Source organism: Bufo gargarizans, chromosome 4 (genome assembly GCF_014858855.1).
Source record: "Bufo gargarizans isolate SCDJY-AF-19 chromosome 4, ASM1485885v1, whole genome shotgun sequence".
In the NCBI taxonomy this organism is placed as follows: Eukaryota; Metazoa; Chordata; class Amphibia; order Anura; family Bufonidae; genus Bufo; species Bufo gargarizans.
Genome location: NC_058083.1, coordinates 389,158,971 through 389,176,426, shown reverse-complemented (window position 1 = coordinate 389,176,426; position 17,456 = coordinate 389,158,971). Strand labels below are relative to the sequence as shown.

Genomic DNA, 17,456 nt, shown 5'->3' with positions numbered 1-17,456 from the left:
CAAGTCAGGGTTAGGTTATAAAAAAATATCCAAATCGGGCAAGGAGGGCATTAATCAGAGAGGCAGGCCAGAGACCTAAGGTAACCCTGGAGGAGCTGCAGAGTTCCATAGTAGAGACTGGAGTATCTGTACATAGGACGACAATAAGCCGTACGCTCCATAGAGTTGGGCTTTATGGCAGAGTGGCCAGAAGAAAGCCATTATTTTCAGCAAAAAACAAAAAGGCACGTTATGAGTATGCGAAAAGGCATGTGGGAGACTCCCAAAATGTATGGAGGAATGTGCTCTGATCTGATGAGACTAAAATTGAACTTTTCGACCATCAAAGAAAACGCTATGTCTGGCGCAAACCCAACACATCACATCACCCAAAGAACACCATCCCCACAGTGAAACATGGTGGTAACAGCATCGTGCTGGGGGGATGTGACTGGGAAACTGGTCAGAGTTGAGGGAAAGATGGATGGTGCTAAATACAGGGATATTCTTGAGCAAAACCTGTACCACTCTGTGCCACTCTGAGGCTAGGACGGAGGTTCACCTTCCAGCAGGATAATGACCCCAAACACACTGCTAAAGCAACACTTGAGTGATTTAAGGGAAAACATGTAAATGTGTTGGAATGGCCTAGTCAAAGTCCAGATCTCAATCCAATAGAAAATCTGTGGTCAGACTTAAAGATTGCTGTTCACAAGCGCAAACCATCCAACTTGAAGGAGCTGAAGCAGTTTTGCAAGGAGAAATGGGCAAAAATACCAGTGGTAAGATGAGGCAAGCTCATAGAGACTTATCCAAAGCGACTTGGAGCTGTGATTGACGCAAAAAGGTGGCACTTGTGCTTCACAATAAAAAATAAAAAAACAGCTTCAAAGTTGTGGGCATGTTCTGTAAATGAAATGATGCAAATCCTCCAACAATCCATGTTAATTCTAGGTTGTGAGGCACTAACACGGGAAAAAGTCAAGGGAAGGGGGGGGGGGGGGGGTTGAATACTTTTGCAAGACACTGGGTATGTCTTTTTTTTTAGTAAGGAGCCATACTGCTTCCATGCACTACCATGCAAGCTCCATCAGACATGTGTATGGGGTGATGTTCTCCCCTAGAAACAATGCTTCGTACAGTCCAATGGAGCTTAGCATGATCATTTACCAGTCACATTTGTGTGAAATCATAGGCATAAAGAAGTCAATTGAAAACTTAGATGGCCCATGCAATCTGTCACAGCCCTATCCCTGCAGAAACTCTCAATCATGGTAGTTTATTTTAAAGGCCAGCTTTCACTGATATGTCTTCTTGTTCAGCTGCAAGCTTTGATCCACAAGAAGAAATGTCAGTTAAAGCTGGTCTTCAGAATCAAAGAAGCAATGCAGTAATCGACGAACAGCATAGTGAGAACTGTATACAAACATAGATCAAAATTAATTTTTCATGAGATACTTTTTAATGCTTAAAAGGGTTATCAAATGATTAATGTAAAAAATCAAAATCAGACATGATATAGTAAATGACAATCTCCTTCTAACAAAGCTAGAACCAGCCCTTTACTCCACATGGATCCAGGGATCTCCCCATTCGTTGCTTTGCTAGATTTATATTAAGCTGGCAGCTCAAGGGGCATGTCCTTCCTGCTGCAGCTCAGGGGCGTGTCTGTTCTATTGGAGCTCTGTTCCTATCACAGCTCAGGAAGCAGTAGAAGGATGAAACTGAGCATGTGCAGCCATCTCAGTGAGCAGGACATAAGAAAAAGAACAAACTGCAGATGGTGCTATACAGATACATTTTATTGAATAACTCAGTAGCTATGCAAATTTTTTTTATTTCAAACGCTTACAAAAGTATTCAGATCCAGGTGCTGGTTTGAAAACTGGACAATATTTGGGACAACCCCTTTAAATATTTTACTTATTTAATTATACCATTCCAGATGTCCACCTGCCTATCTACCCCTTTTTACCCTTTGCATTTATTATCTTACTAGGGATGACTTGTTATAGGTAAACCTGCTGTTTAGTTTTGACCCGGGCTTAAAGGCGCTGTCCACTTTTGTTATATTGATGACTTATCCTCAGAATGGGACATCAATATCAGATTGGCAGGGGCCCAACTGTTGGCACGCCTACTGATCAGCCATTTGAAGAGAATGCAGCGCTTGTATGATTGCTATGTTCTTCTCACTGTTTACCTGCTCGCTGTTAACATTGCAGCAGCAAGCAGGTGTAATTACAACTCTGCTGTCTCATTCTCTTCAATGGGGCGGCTCCATCCCATTCACTTAACAGCTCCTTCCTATTCACGGCAGAGCTGTAATTACACCTGCTTACTGTTGACATTGCTGATATGAGTGCAGTCTTCTCTTCAAACAGCTTATTGGCGAGGGTGTTGGCAGTCGAGCCCCCACCGATCTGATATTGATGACCTATCCTGAGGATAGGTCATCAATATAACAAAAGAGGACTGCCCTTTTAAGTAATGACTCCTATCATTATATATAAAAAAGAGGACCTGTCACCAAAAAATTCTGTGTAGTCTGCGGGCAGCATGTTTTATGGGAACAGATTCAGTAAAACATGTAATTTATGCATTTATATCTCTGCTCTTTCTGACTTCAGTTGTACACGGGGGAGGTGTTATCAGTTATTGATAGTATTCCCTGTGTAAGTGTGTATACATAGATAGCTGTTAGAAAATGATATACACCAAGGCGATCTTAAGTTCAGAGAAAGCAGAGATATAAATGTGAAAAATGAAAGTTGTACCGAAGATGTTTCCAAAAACTATATATCAATCTCCTCAGCTCCTCCTGCTCTTTAACATGCTGCCTGTAAATTACATTTAATTTATGGTGACAGGTCTCTGTCAGGATACTGATACAAATAGGAGCAGGAGACCGGAGCTGCTTTCAGTCAGTGGAGTGCTGTATACAACAACTTTGAATCCCCTGGAGGCTGGTCCTGGAAGTGCACATAGGGCAAGCATTGAGACTGCAGCGCTTTATGATTAGTTTGTGACCAGTTCCAATTCTCCTTCACTCCTCTTTGAGTGACTCTGTGCAGCAAGCCCCTGAGGAACCAGAGCGGACGATGGGAGCAGTAGTGGCTTTGGCTGTATAAAGTCTATCACAATGCCTTTCCTCACACTATTGCTCCTTAGGGCCAGTGCAGTGAAAGAAGGGTGCACCCTTTCTTACCTGGTTTTAGGGCACCTCCCTGATGGTAGATTGAGGTGCCCTTGATGTTAAGTGTTTATATTGGTGCAAGGCAGGGCACGTAGAGTGTAATGCTAGACGTATGGTGTAGGAGTCAGTAACCAGGCCAGATTTTACAGAATAAATGTCTCTTTACTGTGATGCAAAATGAGAGTCGTAGTAGTTCCAACAATCTCAGAACATGGTTCCAATAATTTACAGTGCAAATCTTGGGTATAGGCCAGGTTTAGATTCAATGTACTCCATCACCCTTCCTATCTAGAAACTGAGGCTGACAATAATACTTTTGATAAGATAGTTGTAATACGCTACAGTGACGTACAAATTTAGGGAAACGACCAACCAGGTGGTGGTATCCACTCATAGCAGTAATGTCTATAGCTTTTGATAGCAGTGTAACTTACTGACTCCATTTGCTTAGCCGTTACAGATTCTGGCATTTTCTTTCTCTCTCTCTCTCCAGGACCATTTCAATGTAATGATGGTTCAATCTTGGTTGATCATGCAGAAATGGTTAGCCTCTGTAACTTGAGGGCTAGTATGGAGAAGTGGAGCACATGGACTTTGCCTCCTCTATCCTTTCCTGCTAACACTAAATTCCTCTATTAGATTAAGTTGGGTAACAGTCCACACCTCAGCTTCCCAAGAGGCCCTTGCCTGAGTTGGTTTACACCATCTCTCCCAGTCACCTCCATACATTACTATACTGGGGATACAAAGCATAAAATGATATAACTTACTCTAAATGAACAAAACAATTTGCAAGTCCCCCTGCTCTGGGGTACTGCATGTGGAGCTGCTCATACACTGAGCCTGAAGCACTGCACCGTCTTTAGTGCACTTGTAGGATCAGCACCCGTGTCATTCAAAGTTCATTTTCATAGCACTCCTTTATTTAAAAGCAGAGGTATTTGTTACCTCCTGTCCTTACCTATGTCTGTCTGCAGTCTTGCATCAACAAAAATGTTGACAGACTCCCTTTAAAGAGGACCTGTCACCACAAAATGCAATGCAATCTGACGGCACCATGTTATAGAGGAGGAGGAGCTGAGCAGATTGATATAAATATATAGTTTTGTGGAAAAAGAGTCAATAAAACCTGTAATTTATAAAAAAAAATCTACCTTCTGTGAAGAGCTATCGGTACAGGGGGAGGTGTTATCAGTGAATGATAGCATTGTGTGTATACAGAGATAGCTGTCAATCACTGATAACCTCTCCCTCATGTACCAATAGCTGTTCATAGGAAGTGGAAAAAGCAGAGATATAAAAGTATAAATTACAGGTTTTACCGAATCTCTTCCCACAAGACTATATATCAATCTGCTCAGCTTCTCCTGCTCTAATACATAGTGCTTTCAGATTGCACAGTGGTGACAGGTCCTCTTTAACATCAATGGGGGGAATTTATCATGAGAAGAATATTTGAAGTCAGTTTTGCTTGAGTTTGTGGAATGTGTGTTAGTTCACATGCTACTCAGTTTTTTTTGTTGTTGTTTTTTACCTAGAACAATTTCTTGGACTACTATGTTGCTTACTTGAAAGACTTACCAGAAAGCATATCAGTGATCCACATTGTGGTTCTAAAAGAGGTATGTGTATTATATATAGCTATGGAAAGCAGACTTCCTGTATCAAAGGAGGTGTCACATTTCTCACATCATTTTATCCTCTTCCCTCTCTCTAATGACATGCTACTTGTAAAATGGAAGAAATGTAGATACATAATCACTTGTGATTTTAAAGGCACTTTCATTTCCTAATAGTTACATATTCGCAAGATACTGTAAATGTGATTTCATCTCGTGATGAGTGAAGAGAGCTTCGGAAGCTAGATCCGAAGTCGCTTCGCTCAAAACTTTAGATTAATGCTGTACGGAGACTGGTACCTCGGAACCGAAGCCGAGTTTGGATCACAGTTTTAAAGTGGTTTTCTACTTTTAAAATTAAATACTGAAATTATTCAGCAAAGTCTTATGGGACTTTGCAAATAACTAACTTTGCTTCATCAGAGGCCTTACATTTTCTTAATCGGAGGCCGTATATCTAGGATCTAAAGCTTGCTTCGCTCATCACTAATTCTATCATATCATCTGTTATAACAAAGGCAGCCTATAGTGTGATATGAGCTATAAAATTGAATCAATGGAACAAATTTACACCAGTCAAGGCTAGTTACAGTATTTTAGTAATAATAGTGTATATAAAAAGTCTACACACCCCTGTTAAAATGTCAGGTTTCTGTGACAATGAGACAGAGATAAATCATTTCAGGAATTTTTAAACCTTTAATGTGACCTATAAACTGTACAACTCAATTGAAAAACAAACTGAAATCTTTTAGGTAGAGGGAAGAAAAAAATATAAAAAATAAAATAATATGGTTGCATAAGTGTGCACACCCTTAAAGTAATACTTTGTTAAAGCACCTTTTGCAGTTTTAGCGTTTGGGACTTTTGCTCTGACCTCTGACCTGAGCAAATTATAAATCTGGCCCTTAGTCTTTTTGGGTATAAGTCTATCAGCATGGCACATGGCACATTTTGACTTGGCAAGATTTGCCCACTCTTCTTTGCAAAAACACTCCAAATCTGTCAGATTGCGAGGGCATCTCCTGTGCACAGCCCTCTTCAGATCACCCCACAGATTTTCAATCGGATTCAGGTCTGGGTTCTGGCTGGGCCATTCCAAAACTCTAATCTTCTTCTGGTGAAGCCATTCCTTTGTTGATTTGGATTCATGCTGTGGGTCGTTGTCATGCTGAAAGATGAAGTTCCTCTTCATGTTCAGCTTTCTAGCAGAAACCTGAAGGTTTTGTGCCAATATTGACTGGTATTTGGAACTGTTCATAATTCCCTCTAGCTTAACCAAGGCGCCAGTTCCAGTTGAAGAAAAACAGCCCCATAGCATGATGCTGCCACCACCATGCTTCACTGTGGGTATGGTGTTCTTTTGGTGATGTGCAGTGTTGTTTTTGGGCCAAACATATCATTTGGAATTATGGCCAAAAAGTTCAACCTTGGTTTCATGAGACCATAACACCTTTTCCTACATGCTTTTGGGAGACTTCAGATGTGTTTTTGCAAAATGTAGCCTGGCTTGGATGTTTTTCTTCGTAAGAAAAGGCTTTCGTCTTGCCACCCTACCCCATAGCCCAGACATATGAAGAATACGGTTGTTGTCACATGTACCACACAGCCAGTATTTGCCAGATATTCCTGCAGCTCCTTTAATGTTGCTGTAGGCCTCTTTGTAGCCTCCCAGACCAGTTTTCTTCTTGTCTTTTCATCAATTTTGGAGGGACGTCCAGTTCTTGGTAATGTCACTGTTGTGCCATATTTTCTCCACTTAATGATGACTGTCTTCACTGTGTTCCATGGTATATCTAATGCCTTGGAAATTCTTTTGTACCCTTCTCCTGACTGATACCTTTTAAGAATGAGATGCCTCTGATGCTTTGTAAGCTCTCTGTGGACCATGGCTTTTGCTGTGGGATGCGACTAAGAAAATTCCAGGAAAGACCAACTAGAGCAGCTGAACTTTATTTGGGGTTAATCAGAGGCACTTTAAATGATGGCAGGTGTATGCTGTCTCCTATTTAACATGATTTTGAATGTGATTGCTTAATTCTAAACACAGCTACATCCCACATTATTTAACTTTTTTAGTTTTCTTCCCTCCACCTAAAAGTTCAGTTTGTTTTTCAATTGAGTGGTACAGTTTATAGGTCACATTAAAGGTTTAAAAATTCCTGAAATGATTTATCTTTGTCTCATTTCTTTACATCACAGAAACCTGACATTTTAACAGGGGTGTGTAGACTTTTTATATCCACTGTAAGGGCTCTGTCAGGTGCAGAATCTACAGAGATATTCTCCCCTGGAAGTATGTAACTCTGTAGCTTTATGAAGCGAAGCAGAGCGCTTTGGCTTGATGTATTTGGCTTGGAGCTAAAACATGCAATGCAATTAATTAGCATAGAATATTTCTCCTAAATAAAGCTTATTTTTTGCTACCCTTGATCAGCTTAAAAATACTACTGCACTCTGCTTATAGTATTATGTACAGTGCTGCTTGACAGTTAAGTTGTAAGTGTACATTCACACGACCGTAAGTGTTTTGTGGTCCGCAACTTGCAGATCCGCAAAACACGGATACCGTCCGTGTGCGATCCACTGTGTGCTGTCTGCATCTTTTGTGGCCCCATTGAAATTAATGGGCCCTCACCCATTCCGCAAAATGATACAGTCAATGTGAATGCACCCTTATTCAGTATGTTTTCAGCAACCTAATATTAGCTCATGAGTGACAGACTGCTCAAATCAAAGTCAGCAGAGTGCCCACTTAGTGTCCCTCATACAGTGCTACTTGAAAATTTGTGATCCCTTAGGAATTTTCTATATTTCTGCATAAATGTGACCTAAAATTACACCAGATTTTCACAGTTCTAAAAGTAGATAAAGATAAGCAAATCAAACAAATGAGTCAAAAATATTAGACTTTTATTTATTGAGGAAAATGATCCAATAGAAATTATGTGGAAAAATTATGTGAACCGGATGTGAAAAGGATTACCACATCAAATAAATGAGGCAAAAATTTTGAGTCACTTATTTTTTAAGGAAAATGATCCAATATCACAAGTTTGTAAGTGGCAGAAGTATGTGAACCTTTAGGATTAGCAGATAATTTGAAGGTGAAGATAAGAGTCAGGTGTTTTCAATTAATGGGATGACAATCAGGTGTGAGTAGTTCTTTATTTAAATAGTTCCTCACCACAGTGTTTACACCTCTTCTTTACAAGGCACATTTTTCAATTTTAACAACAGCCCTATCTAACTGCAAATAAATATTTTATTTCTAATCCAACGTACATGCATTTTTCACAGGACAAATTAGACCTTTATTTTGTACCATCAGATGACAAATATAATATTTAATATTAAGGGAAAACTGATTATTAAAAACTGTGTATTTTTCCTTTTTTCCCCATAACGGTTAAAAAACATTTAAAGATAAAACACTGCTAAAACCATTCATGTATGTTTGTACTGTGAAAATGGATGCTACTTGTGTAATGTATCTACTGGTTGGGCTTAGTTCAAGACTTCAAAGGACTGAATTGTATTTTGGCTGCCTATTTTTTTATTGTTGGTTCCATGTCACCATACTGCCAGAACAGATGTTCTACACTGCCAGAACATGAGAAACTCCTGGAAGGTGACAATTTATTTTTAATACTGACCCCCTAAGGTATTTTATCTTAGGGAAATTTGGACATTTTAAGCTTTTGGCCACAGTTAGGGCTGGAAGAGGGTAATTCACAGATAGAAGGACCACTGTTCACTTTAAAGCCAGCAGGGGTTGCTGGCTTTATGTAATTTTCTTCCCAGAGGATCATTCTAACATCATGTAACAATGGTGAGATGCCTGGAAACCAGTTTGCACTGTAGTGTCAGTAGATCATAAGGTAATGATAATATGAGCTGTTATACATTGGGTTACAGTTATCTTACCGCCACAACGTATAAAGTTGTGCAGCATTAGGCAAGTGGTTAAAAAACAGGGATTTATCAAAGTCTGATCTTCACAAGAAAGATTTGTGGAAGTGTACCATGACATGAAGAAATTAGATTTCTGAGGACTCATGACATAAGGAAATTAGATTTCTGAAGACTTTAGAAGAAGAGTTGTTGATGCTCCTCAGGCTGGAAAAGTTACAAAACAATCTGCAAATAGTTTAGACTCCTTCAATCTACAGTCAGATTGTGTACAACAGAAATTCAAGATCATTATTACCCTCCCCAGAAGTGATTGACCAAGGTACATAATAGTCTGTAATGTTAGATAGTCTGTAGTCATCTAAGCAACTAAAGGCCTTTCTCACATTAGCTAATGTTACTGTTCATGAGTTCACCATCAAGAAGACACTGAACAACAATCTTGCACATGACAGGATTGCAAGGAGAAAGGTTGTAGAGGGAAGTGGTATAATCGTGCATATATGTATTGTGGGGATTCACTCTGGTAGTTGGGATAAGCGGGTGCAGTACAGAAGCAAAGTACAAGTTCGTAATTCAAATGTCCGTGTTTATTCACACATAAGGTCAAACAAAAACACTCTTTGAAAGGTTGGTGTTTGTTCACACCAAGTAGAAAGTTTGTGCATTACAAAAAAAGTTACCTTGTCGGCGGTTCTGCCTCCAGCAGTCAAAGTGCAGGCTTTAGGTGGCCTACTCTCCCAACACACAGGTCTTCAGCCCAGCACAGTGCTCAGTTCCCACACCAGCGATTGCCAGAGCTCCTCTGCCAGAGAGAGGTAATAACAGACAGCTGACACTGCTGGCTGGGTTTTTTATAGGCCAGTCAAGACCCGGCCTGGAATGTGGGTCACCCACCCATCACTTTGACTACTCCCAGTAAGAGCCGTCCCAGATCAGCTATACAGCCATACTAAAATAGCAAAGTGTCAATCAGCATTAGCTGCCGCTGACACCTGAAAATACCAGCTCTTACTTCACTGAGGCCAGGAACCTCGGTGTCACATACCTTCCGTCAACAACTGACCCTTGCGCCTTCCTACGGTATATATATGTCTAATATATGTCTAATATATACACATATATATATATGTATATATATATATATAAATATGTATATATTGGCCTTGAGTGGCCAGTGAGGATATATATATATTCCCTGTACATTGGCCCTGAATGGTCAAGTGGGATATATATGTAGAGGGCCAGTATGTACATATATATTTATATATGTTGGCCCTGAATGGCCAGTGGGGGGAGGGGTCCTAGTATGTGTATATATATATATATATATATATATATATGTGTATATATATATATATGTGTGTATATATAGATATGTATGTATGCCCCTGTATTTACATACATATCTATATATACTTATATTTTATATATACCCCCAGCAATTATGGGCCCAGTCCAAATATGATATATGTATATATATATATATATATGCCATATATATATATATATATATATATATATATGTACACACACACTTATATCTAAATGTGGCCAGCATGTCCCCCAAGTGCGGGTTCCCCCCCCAGCTGAATAATCCTACTGCAGACGCATACCAGCGCGCCTGCTGGGGGGAGATGCCGATAACTGGACAATTATGTCCAGTTTCGGTTACTTCAAAGGACAGAGGATCAATAGAGATCCTCTGCCTTTTGATAAAACATCTCCAGCAGGGCCGGAGATGTTTTACATTACAAAGACAGGGAAACAAAGAACCCCTGCCCCTGTATGCCACGTACCTCCGGCGCTGTAATTACAGCACCAGAGGTATGCGGTCACTTTACAGGCGGGAGTATCAAAGCAGCCCCGCCGGGAAGCACACGCCGGGACGCACAAGCTGGTGCAGTGACGTCATATCACCACCCCAGCCCATGTGTACTTGGCTGCAGGCGTGCACGCTCAATCTCCCTGCCCACCTACCCATGATTAGTAGTTAGTGGCATAACTTGAAATCACTGGGTCCCAATAGCAAACTTATAAAAGCCCCCCCCAGCAACTTCTTTGCATTCCCCCTACTTCCGTGCAACCCCCACCACTCCTGTGACTAGTCAAGGTCGCTGTCTCCGACCAGGTCCGGCAGCAGCTCCATCTGTTTCCTACACGTATATATGTCCTGTCACTCTATATAGTGTCACTGTATATAATATCATTGTATAATACTGTTCAGGGGGCTTTCACAATAAAATCTTTTAGTCCTTCACCTGGATAGGCCCCTTCAGAGGCTGGGCACCAAAGCAGCCGTTTCCCCTGCTTCCCTATAGCTACACCCCTGGTTAGCACGTGGGGTATCAGGAGCTCATGAATATGGTGACTTCCTGAGCATTATCCTAGTATCTAGATAGATATACACTCACCTAAAGAATTATTAGGAACACCATACTAATACGGTGTTGGACCCCCTTTTGCCTTCAGAACTGCCTTAATTCTATGTGGCATTGATTCAACAAGGTGCTGATAGCATTCTTTAGAAATGTTGGCCCATATTGATAGGATAGCATCTTGCAGTTAATGGAGATTTCCAGTCTTCAACAGTCCAATTTTGGTGAGCTCGTGAAAATGGTAGCCTCTTTTTCCTATTTGTAGTGGAGATGAGTGGTACCCGGTGGGGTCTTCTACTGTTGTAGCCCATCCGCCTCAAGGTTGTGCCTGTTGTGGCTTCACAAATGCTTTGCTGCATACCTCGGTTGTAACGAGTGGTTATTTCAGTCAACGTTGCTCTTCTATCAGCTTGAATCAGTTGGCCCATTCTCCTCTGACCTCTAGCATCAACAAGGCATTTTCGCCCACAGGACTGCCGCATACTGGATGTTTTTCGCTTTTCACACCATTCTTTGTAAAGCCTAGAAATGGTTGTGCGTGAAAATCCCAGTAACTGAGCAGATTGTGAAATACTCAGACCGGCCCGTCTGGCACCAACAACCATGCCATGCTCAAAATTGCTTAAATCACCTTTCTTTCCCATTCTGACATTAAGTTTGGAGTTCAGGAGATTGTCTTAACCAGGACCACAACCCTACATGCATTGAAGCAACTGCCATGTGATTGGTTGACTAGATAATCGCATTAATGAGAAATAGAACAGGTGTTCCTAATAATTCTTTAGGTGAGTGTACATTAATTCTTGATAATTCTGTTACCTATTTAGGCTGAAGAAGACCTGAAGTCGGATCTGTACATTCTGCTTTTCCATGTGGTTCAGCGCATTCCAGAATATCTTATTCTATTGCAAGTAAGATCTTATTTATGTCTCATTTGTACAATAACTCCAGCAGGATGTAATGCAAGCTGTCTAATACATTATTTTAAAGGGGTTTTCTGGGGTATAGATATTCATGACCTAGCTTCAGGATAGATCATTATTATAAGATTAGTGGGTGGGAGTCCGATAATGCTACCCCACCATCAGCTGTTTCAGGTAGCCACAGTGTTGGAAGCTATATAGTGTACGAGTGGAAGCAGAAGGCACTAGCATACTGCAGCTCTACTCCCATTCACTTAAAGAAGAACTCTCACAAAAAACATTCTGTTATACCTGCTAGAAAAGTACATGATGTAACCTGTAGTGAATGTAATCTTCTTACCAGTGTCTGTATTTGTGAGTTATTGTCACGGAAGGTGTACAGGAAACTAGAAGACACAAAATGAAGATCCGACTGACTGGATCCAAAACTAAGGAACAAAAGGGAGAGCCCTGCATCAGACCTGGCTCTCTCCCTAACTTCTCAGCCTATGCAAAAATCCCAATGGTAGATGATCGCATATCCTCGTAATTCGACTGTATAACACCTGAACAACCTATAATAGTGAGGGGACACGACCACCGACTCCCTACACTTGATACGGAGGGAGTTAGGGTCACCTGGGATCCAGCAAACAGGAAAACACAAATGAACGAACAAAACTTATCTGTAGAAGACTCAGAAGTAGGATCAGCATGCACACACTCCAGGAAGTAATATAAACCGCAAAGTGATGCAGTATGGGGAGGGATTTAAAGGGATGCAATCAGTGCAACTACATGACAGCTGAGAGATGCTAACGAGATGAGATAATGAAAGCAAAACAAAAGGAACCTCAAGGAGGAGGTTCTGAAGGACGTCTGTCAGAGCTTCTCAGATGTCTGGTGGTGACAGTACCCCTCCTTCTACGAGTGGACTCCGGACACTCAGAGCCCACCTTCTCAGGATGGGACCTATGGAAAGCCCTGATGAGACGAGTGGCCTTAATGTCCGTCACTGGGACCCACATCCTCTCCTCAGGACCATAACCCTCCCAATGAACGAGGTACTGGAGAGAGCCGCGGACAACACGAGAATCCACAATCCTAGAGACCTGAAATTCAAGATTACCATCAACCACAATCGGAGGAGGAGGCAAAGACGAGGGTACAATGTGTTGGACATAAGGTTTTAATAAGGACTTATGAAAAACATTATGGATCTTCCAAGTCTGAGGATGATCAAGACGGTAGGCAACAGGATTGATGACGGGCAAGATTTTGTAAGGCCCAATAAACTTAGGACCCAACTTCCAGGAGGGAACCTTCAATTTGATATTCTTAGTAGACAACCACACCAGATCACCAACATTCAGGTCCGGACCAGGCACACGTCTCTTATCCGCCACACGCTTATATCTCTCACTCGTGCTCTTTAGATTATCCTGAATCTTTTGCCAAATAGATGACAAAGACGAGGAGAATCTGTCCTCATCTGGTAAACCAGAAGACCCCTCTCCAGAGAATGTCCCAAACTGCGGATGAAACCCATATGCACCAAAAAATGGTGACTTATCAGAGGACTCCTGACGACGGTTATTTAAAGCAAACTCATCAAGGGACAAAAAAGAACACCAATCCTCCTGATTCTCCGCCACAAAGCAGCGCAGATATGTCTCCAGATTCTGATTGACGCGCTCTGTCTGACCATTCGACTGCGGGTGGAAAGCAGAAGAGAATGACAACCGAACCCCCAAGCGAGAACAGAAAGCCTTCCAGAATCTGGAAACAAACTGTGTGCCCCTATCAGAGACTATGTCTGAAGGAATACCATGCAATTTGACAATGTGATCAATAAATGCCTGCACCAGCGTCTTAGCATTTGGCAAACCAGGAAAAGGAATGAAATGCACCATTTTGCTAAAACGGTCCACCACCACCAGAATCACAGTCTTCCCCGAGGAACGAGGCAGCTCCGTAATGAAGTCCATGGACAGATGTGTCCAAGGACGGGAAGGAATGGGTAACGGAAGGAGAGGACCTGATGGCCGTGAATGAGGGACTTTGGCACGAGCGCAGGTCTCGCAGGCTGCCACAAAACCCTCAACCGACTTACGAAGCACCGGCCACCAGAATCTCCGAGCGATGAGATCCACTGTGGCTATTGCCCCCGGGTGCCCAGCAAGGACAGTATCGTGGTGTTCCTTAAAAATCTTGTGTCTTAAAGCAAGAGGCACAAACAACCTCCCAGGAGGACAAAGATCAGGAGCCTCTGACTGGGCTACCTGAACCTCTGCCTCCAATTCAGGATAAAGAGCAGAGACCACCACACCTTCAGCCAAAATGGGACCCAGGTCTTCAAAATTCCCACCTCCCGGAAAACAACGTGACAGGGCATCCGCCTTCACATTCTTAACCCCAGGGCGGAACGTGACAACAAAATTAAACCTTGAAAAGAACAAAGACCATCTGGCCTGTCTCGGGTTTAGACGCTTGGCTGACTCCAAGTAGGCCAGATTCTTATAGTCAGAAAACACGGTAATAGGGTGTCTGGCTCCCTCTAGCCAATGGCGCCATTCCTCAAAAGCCAACTTGATGGCCAACATCTCCCACATCGTAATTTCTCTCTGCGGAGGAGAGTTTCTTCGAGAAAAAGGCACACGGTCGCCATTTGGCAGGAGAGGGACCCTGAGACGAGACCGCACCCACACCCACCTCAGAAGCATCAACCTCAACTATGAAGGGTAGAGAAATATCAGGTTGTACCAAGATGGGAGCGGAAGCAAAACTCTCCTTGATATTAGAAAAGGCCTTACGCGCCTCTACCGACCAGGAGGAAAAATCTACCCCCTTTCTAGTCATATCAGTGAGTGGTTTAACAACAGAGGAATAATTCAAAATAAACTTCCTGTAATAATTGGCAAAAAAAAATCAGCGCCTTCTGATTCTCAGGAAGCTCCCACTCAAGCACAGCGAGGACCTTCTCGGGGTCCATGCGAAAACCAGAAGCGGAGAGAAGAAACCCCAGAAATTGAATTTCTGGAACCGCAAACACACATTTTTCCAGTTTAGTGTACTATTTATTCTCCCGCAGGATTAGCAAGACCTGACGTAAGTGTTCCTTATGAGTTTTGAAATCAGGAGAAAAAATCTAAATGTCATCTAGATACACTAATACAAATTTCCCCATTAAATGATAAAAAATGCTGTTCACAAAATGCTGAAAGACGGCTGGAGCATTCATCAAACCAAAAGGCATAACCAAATTCTCAAAATGGCCCTCAGGGGTATTGAAGGCCGTCTTCCATTCGTCTCCTTCTCTGACCCTGACCAGGTTGTATGCCCCTCCTAGATCCAACTTGGAAAAAACTTTAGCCCCAACAATCTGGTTAAACAGGTCCGGGATCAGAGGAAGCGGATAAGGGTTGCGAATTGTGATACTGTTCAGCTCCCTGAAATCCAGACATGGTCTTAAAGAACCATCTTTTTTCTTAACAAAGAAAAAAACAGCGGCAACAGGGTACTTCGAGGGTCGTATGTGTCACTTTCTCAGACTCTCAGAGATATAAGCACGCATAGCGACCCTTTCAGGTTGGGAGAGATTGTATAAACGAGATTTAGGCAGCTTGGCGCCTGGGGTGAGATTAATAGGGCAATCGGCAAAAGTCCTGAACACTACTCTCAAAGAACACATCCGAAAATTCTGAGAGAAAAGATGGTACAGTCTTAGTAGAAACCTCAGAAACAGATGTCGTGAGGCAATTCTCTCTGCAAAAGTCACTCCAACCATTTATTTGCCTCGCTTGCCAATCAATGGTGGGGTTATGTTTAGTGAGCCAGGGTAACCCCAACACTAGAGGAATAGGTAACCCGCTTAGGACGAAACATGACACATCCTCAACATGAGTATCACTCACAATCAGACGGATATTGTGAACTATGCCCTTTAACGATTTCTGAGAAAGTGGAACGGAATCAATAGCAAAAACAGGTATATCCTTTTCCAAAGTGCATACCTGGAAACCATGAGTTATAGCAAATTGACTATCAATGAGATTGACAGCTGCTCCACTATCTACAAAAATCTCACAAAAAATTTTCTTGCTCTCTAGCGCCACCCTGGCAGGCAGGACAAAACGGGAACTACAAGCAAACAGAAAACCTTCAATTTCCGCATCAACCTTGCCAATAGTAACAGATGGAATGTTTTTAGAGGATTTTTTTCTTTTTGTTTCTCTATTACTCTCAAAAAACTGCCTGAATCTCCTAGAGGGACAAACATTTGCCAAATGATTTATACCTCCACAACAGAAACAAACCTTCCTATGAGAGCTGAATCCTCTATTGTCAGAGGCAAGCAAACCCAGCTGCATGGGCCCCTGCTCAGAAGGGATTGAGAGCGACTGAGACCCCTGTGCACTGAATGAGACCGCCGCACTGTCCTTGGACTGAGTATGACAGGAAGGAGTGATCTCTCCTCTCTCTCTAAGACGCCTGTCAATACGAACGGCCCGAGACATGGCAGAGTCCAAGGAGGTAGGTCTCTCATGAAAGGCAAATGCATCTTTCATACCCTCTGAAAGACCATGGCAAAATTGACTTCGGAGTGCAGCATCATTCCAACCAGTATCAGCTGCCCATCTCCGAAATTCTGAGCAGTATATCTCTGCGGATTGTTTACCCTGACATAAAAGACGTAGTCTAGACTCAGCCAGAGCAATACAATCCGGATCATCATATATCTGACCCAGGGCTAAAAAGAATTCATCCACTGAACGGAGGGGCTGTGCCCCCACCGGCAGCGAAAAAAGTCCCAGGACTGAGTGTTATCCCTGAGCAGCGAGCTGATGATCCCCACCCTCCGTTCCTCATCACCAGAGGAATGGGGAAGTAGGCGAAAATTGAGTTTGCAAGCCTCTCTAAAATGAACTAAATTCTCACTACCCCCGGAGAACGTATCCGGGAGCGAGATCTTAGGCTCAGAACAAACTCCATGAATGCAAGCTGAACCGGTCACTTGAAACTGAGAAAGAGTCTTACGGAGATCTGCTACCTCCAATGAAAGACCCTGCATGCGTTCAGTCAAAAGCGAAACCGGATCCATGCTTGTGACGGTTTTGGCGGTTTATAATGTCACGGAAGGTGTACAGGAGACTAGAAGACACAAAATGAAGATCCGACTAACTGGATCCAAAACTAAGGAACAAAAGGGAGAGCCCTGCATCAGACCTGGCTCTCTCCCTAACTGCTCAGCATATGCGAAAATCCCAATGGTAGATGATCGCATATCCTTGTACCTCGACTGTAAAACACCTGAACACCCTATAATAGTGAGGGGACACGACCACCGGCTCCCTACACTTGATACGGAGGGAGTCAGGGTCACCTGGGATCCAGCAAACAGGAAAACACAAATGAACGAACAAAACTTACCTGTAGAAGACTCAGAAGTGGGATCAGCATGCACACACTC

The 17,456-nt window shown here is 42.4% G+C and overlaps 1 protein-coding gene across 1 annotated transcript in view; it reads left to right on the top strand.

The window, feature by feature from the left end:
* Positions 1–17,456, top strand: part of ARHGEF33 (Rho guanine nucleotide exchange factor 33) — a 166,599-nt gene that overhangs the window by 105,329 nt on the left and 43,814 nt on the right. The window contains exons 11-12 of the mRNA XM_044292262.1: positions 4,714–4,797; positions 11,912–11,995. Coding sequence (XP_044148197.1) covers positions 4,714–4,797; positions 11,912–11,995 — 168 coding nt within the window. The remainder of the gene's footprint in view (positions 1–4,713; positions 4,798–11,911; positions 11,996–17,456) is intronic.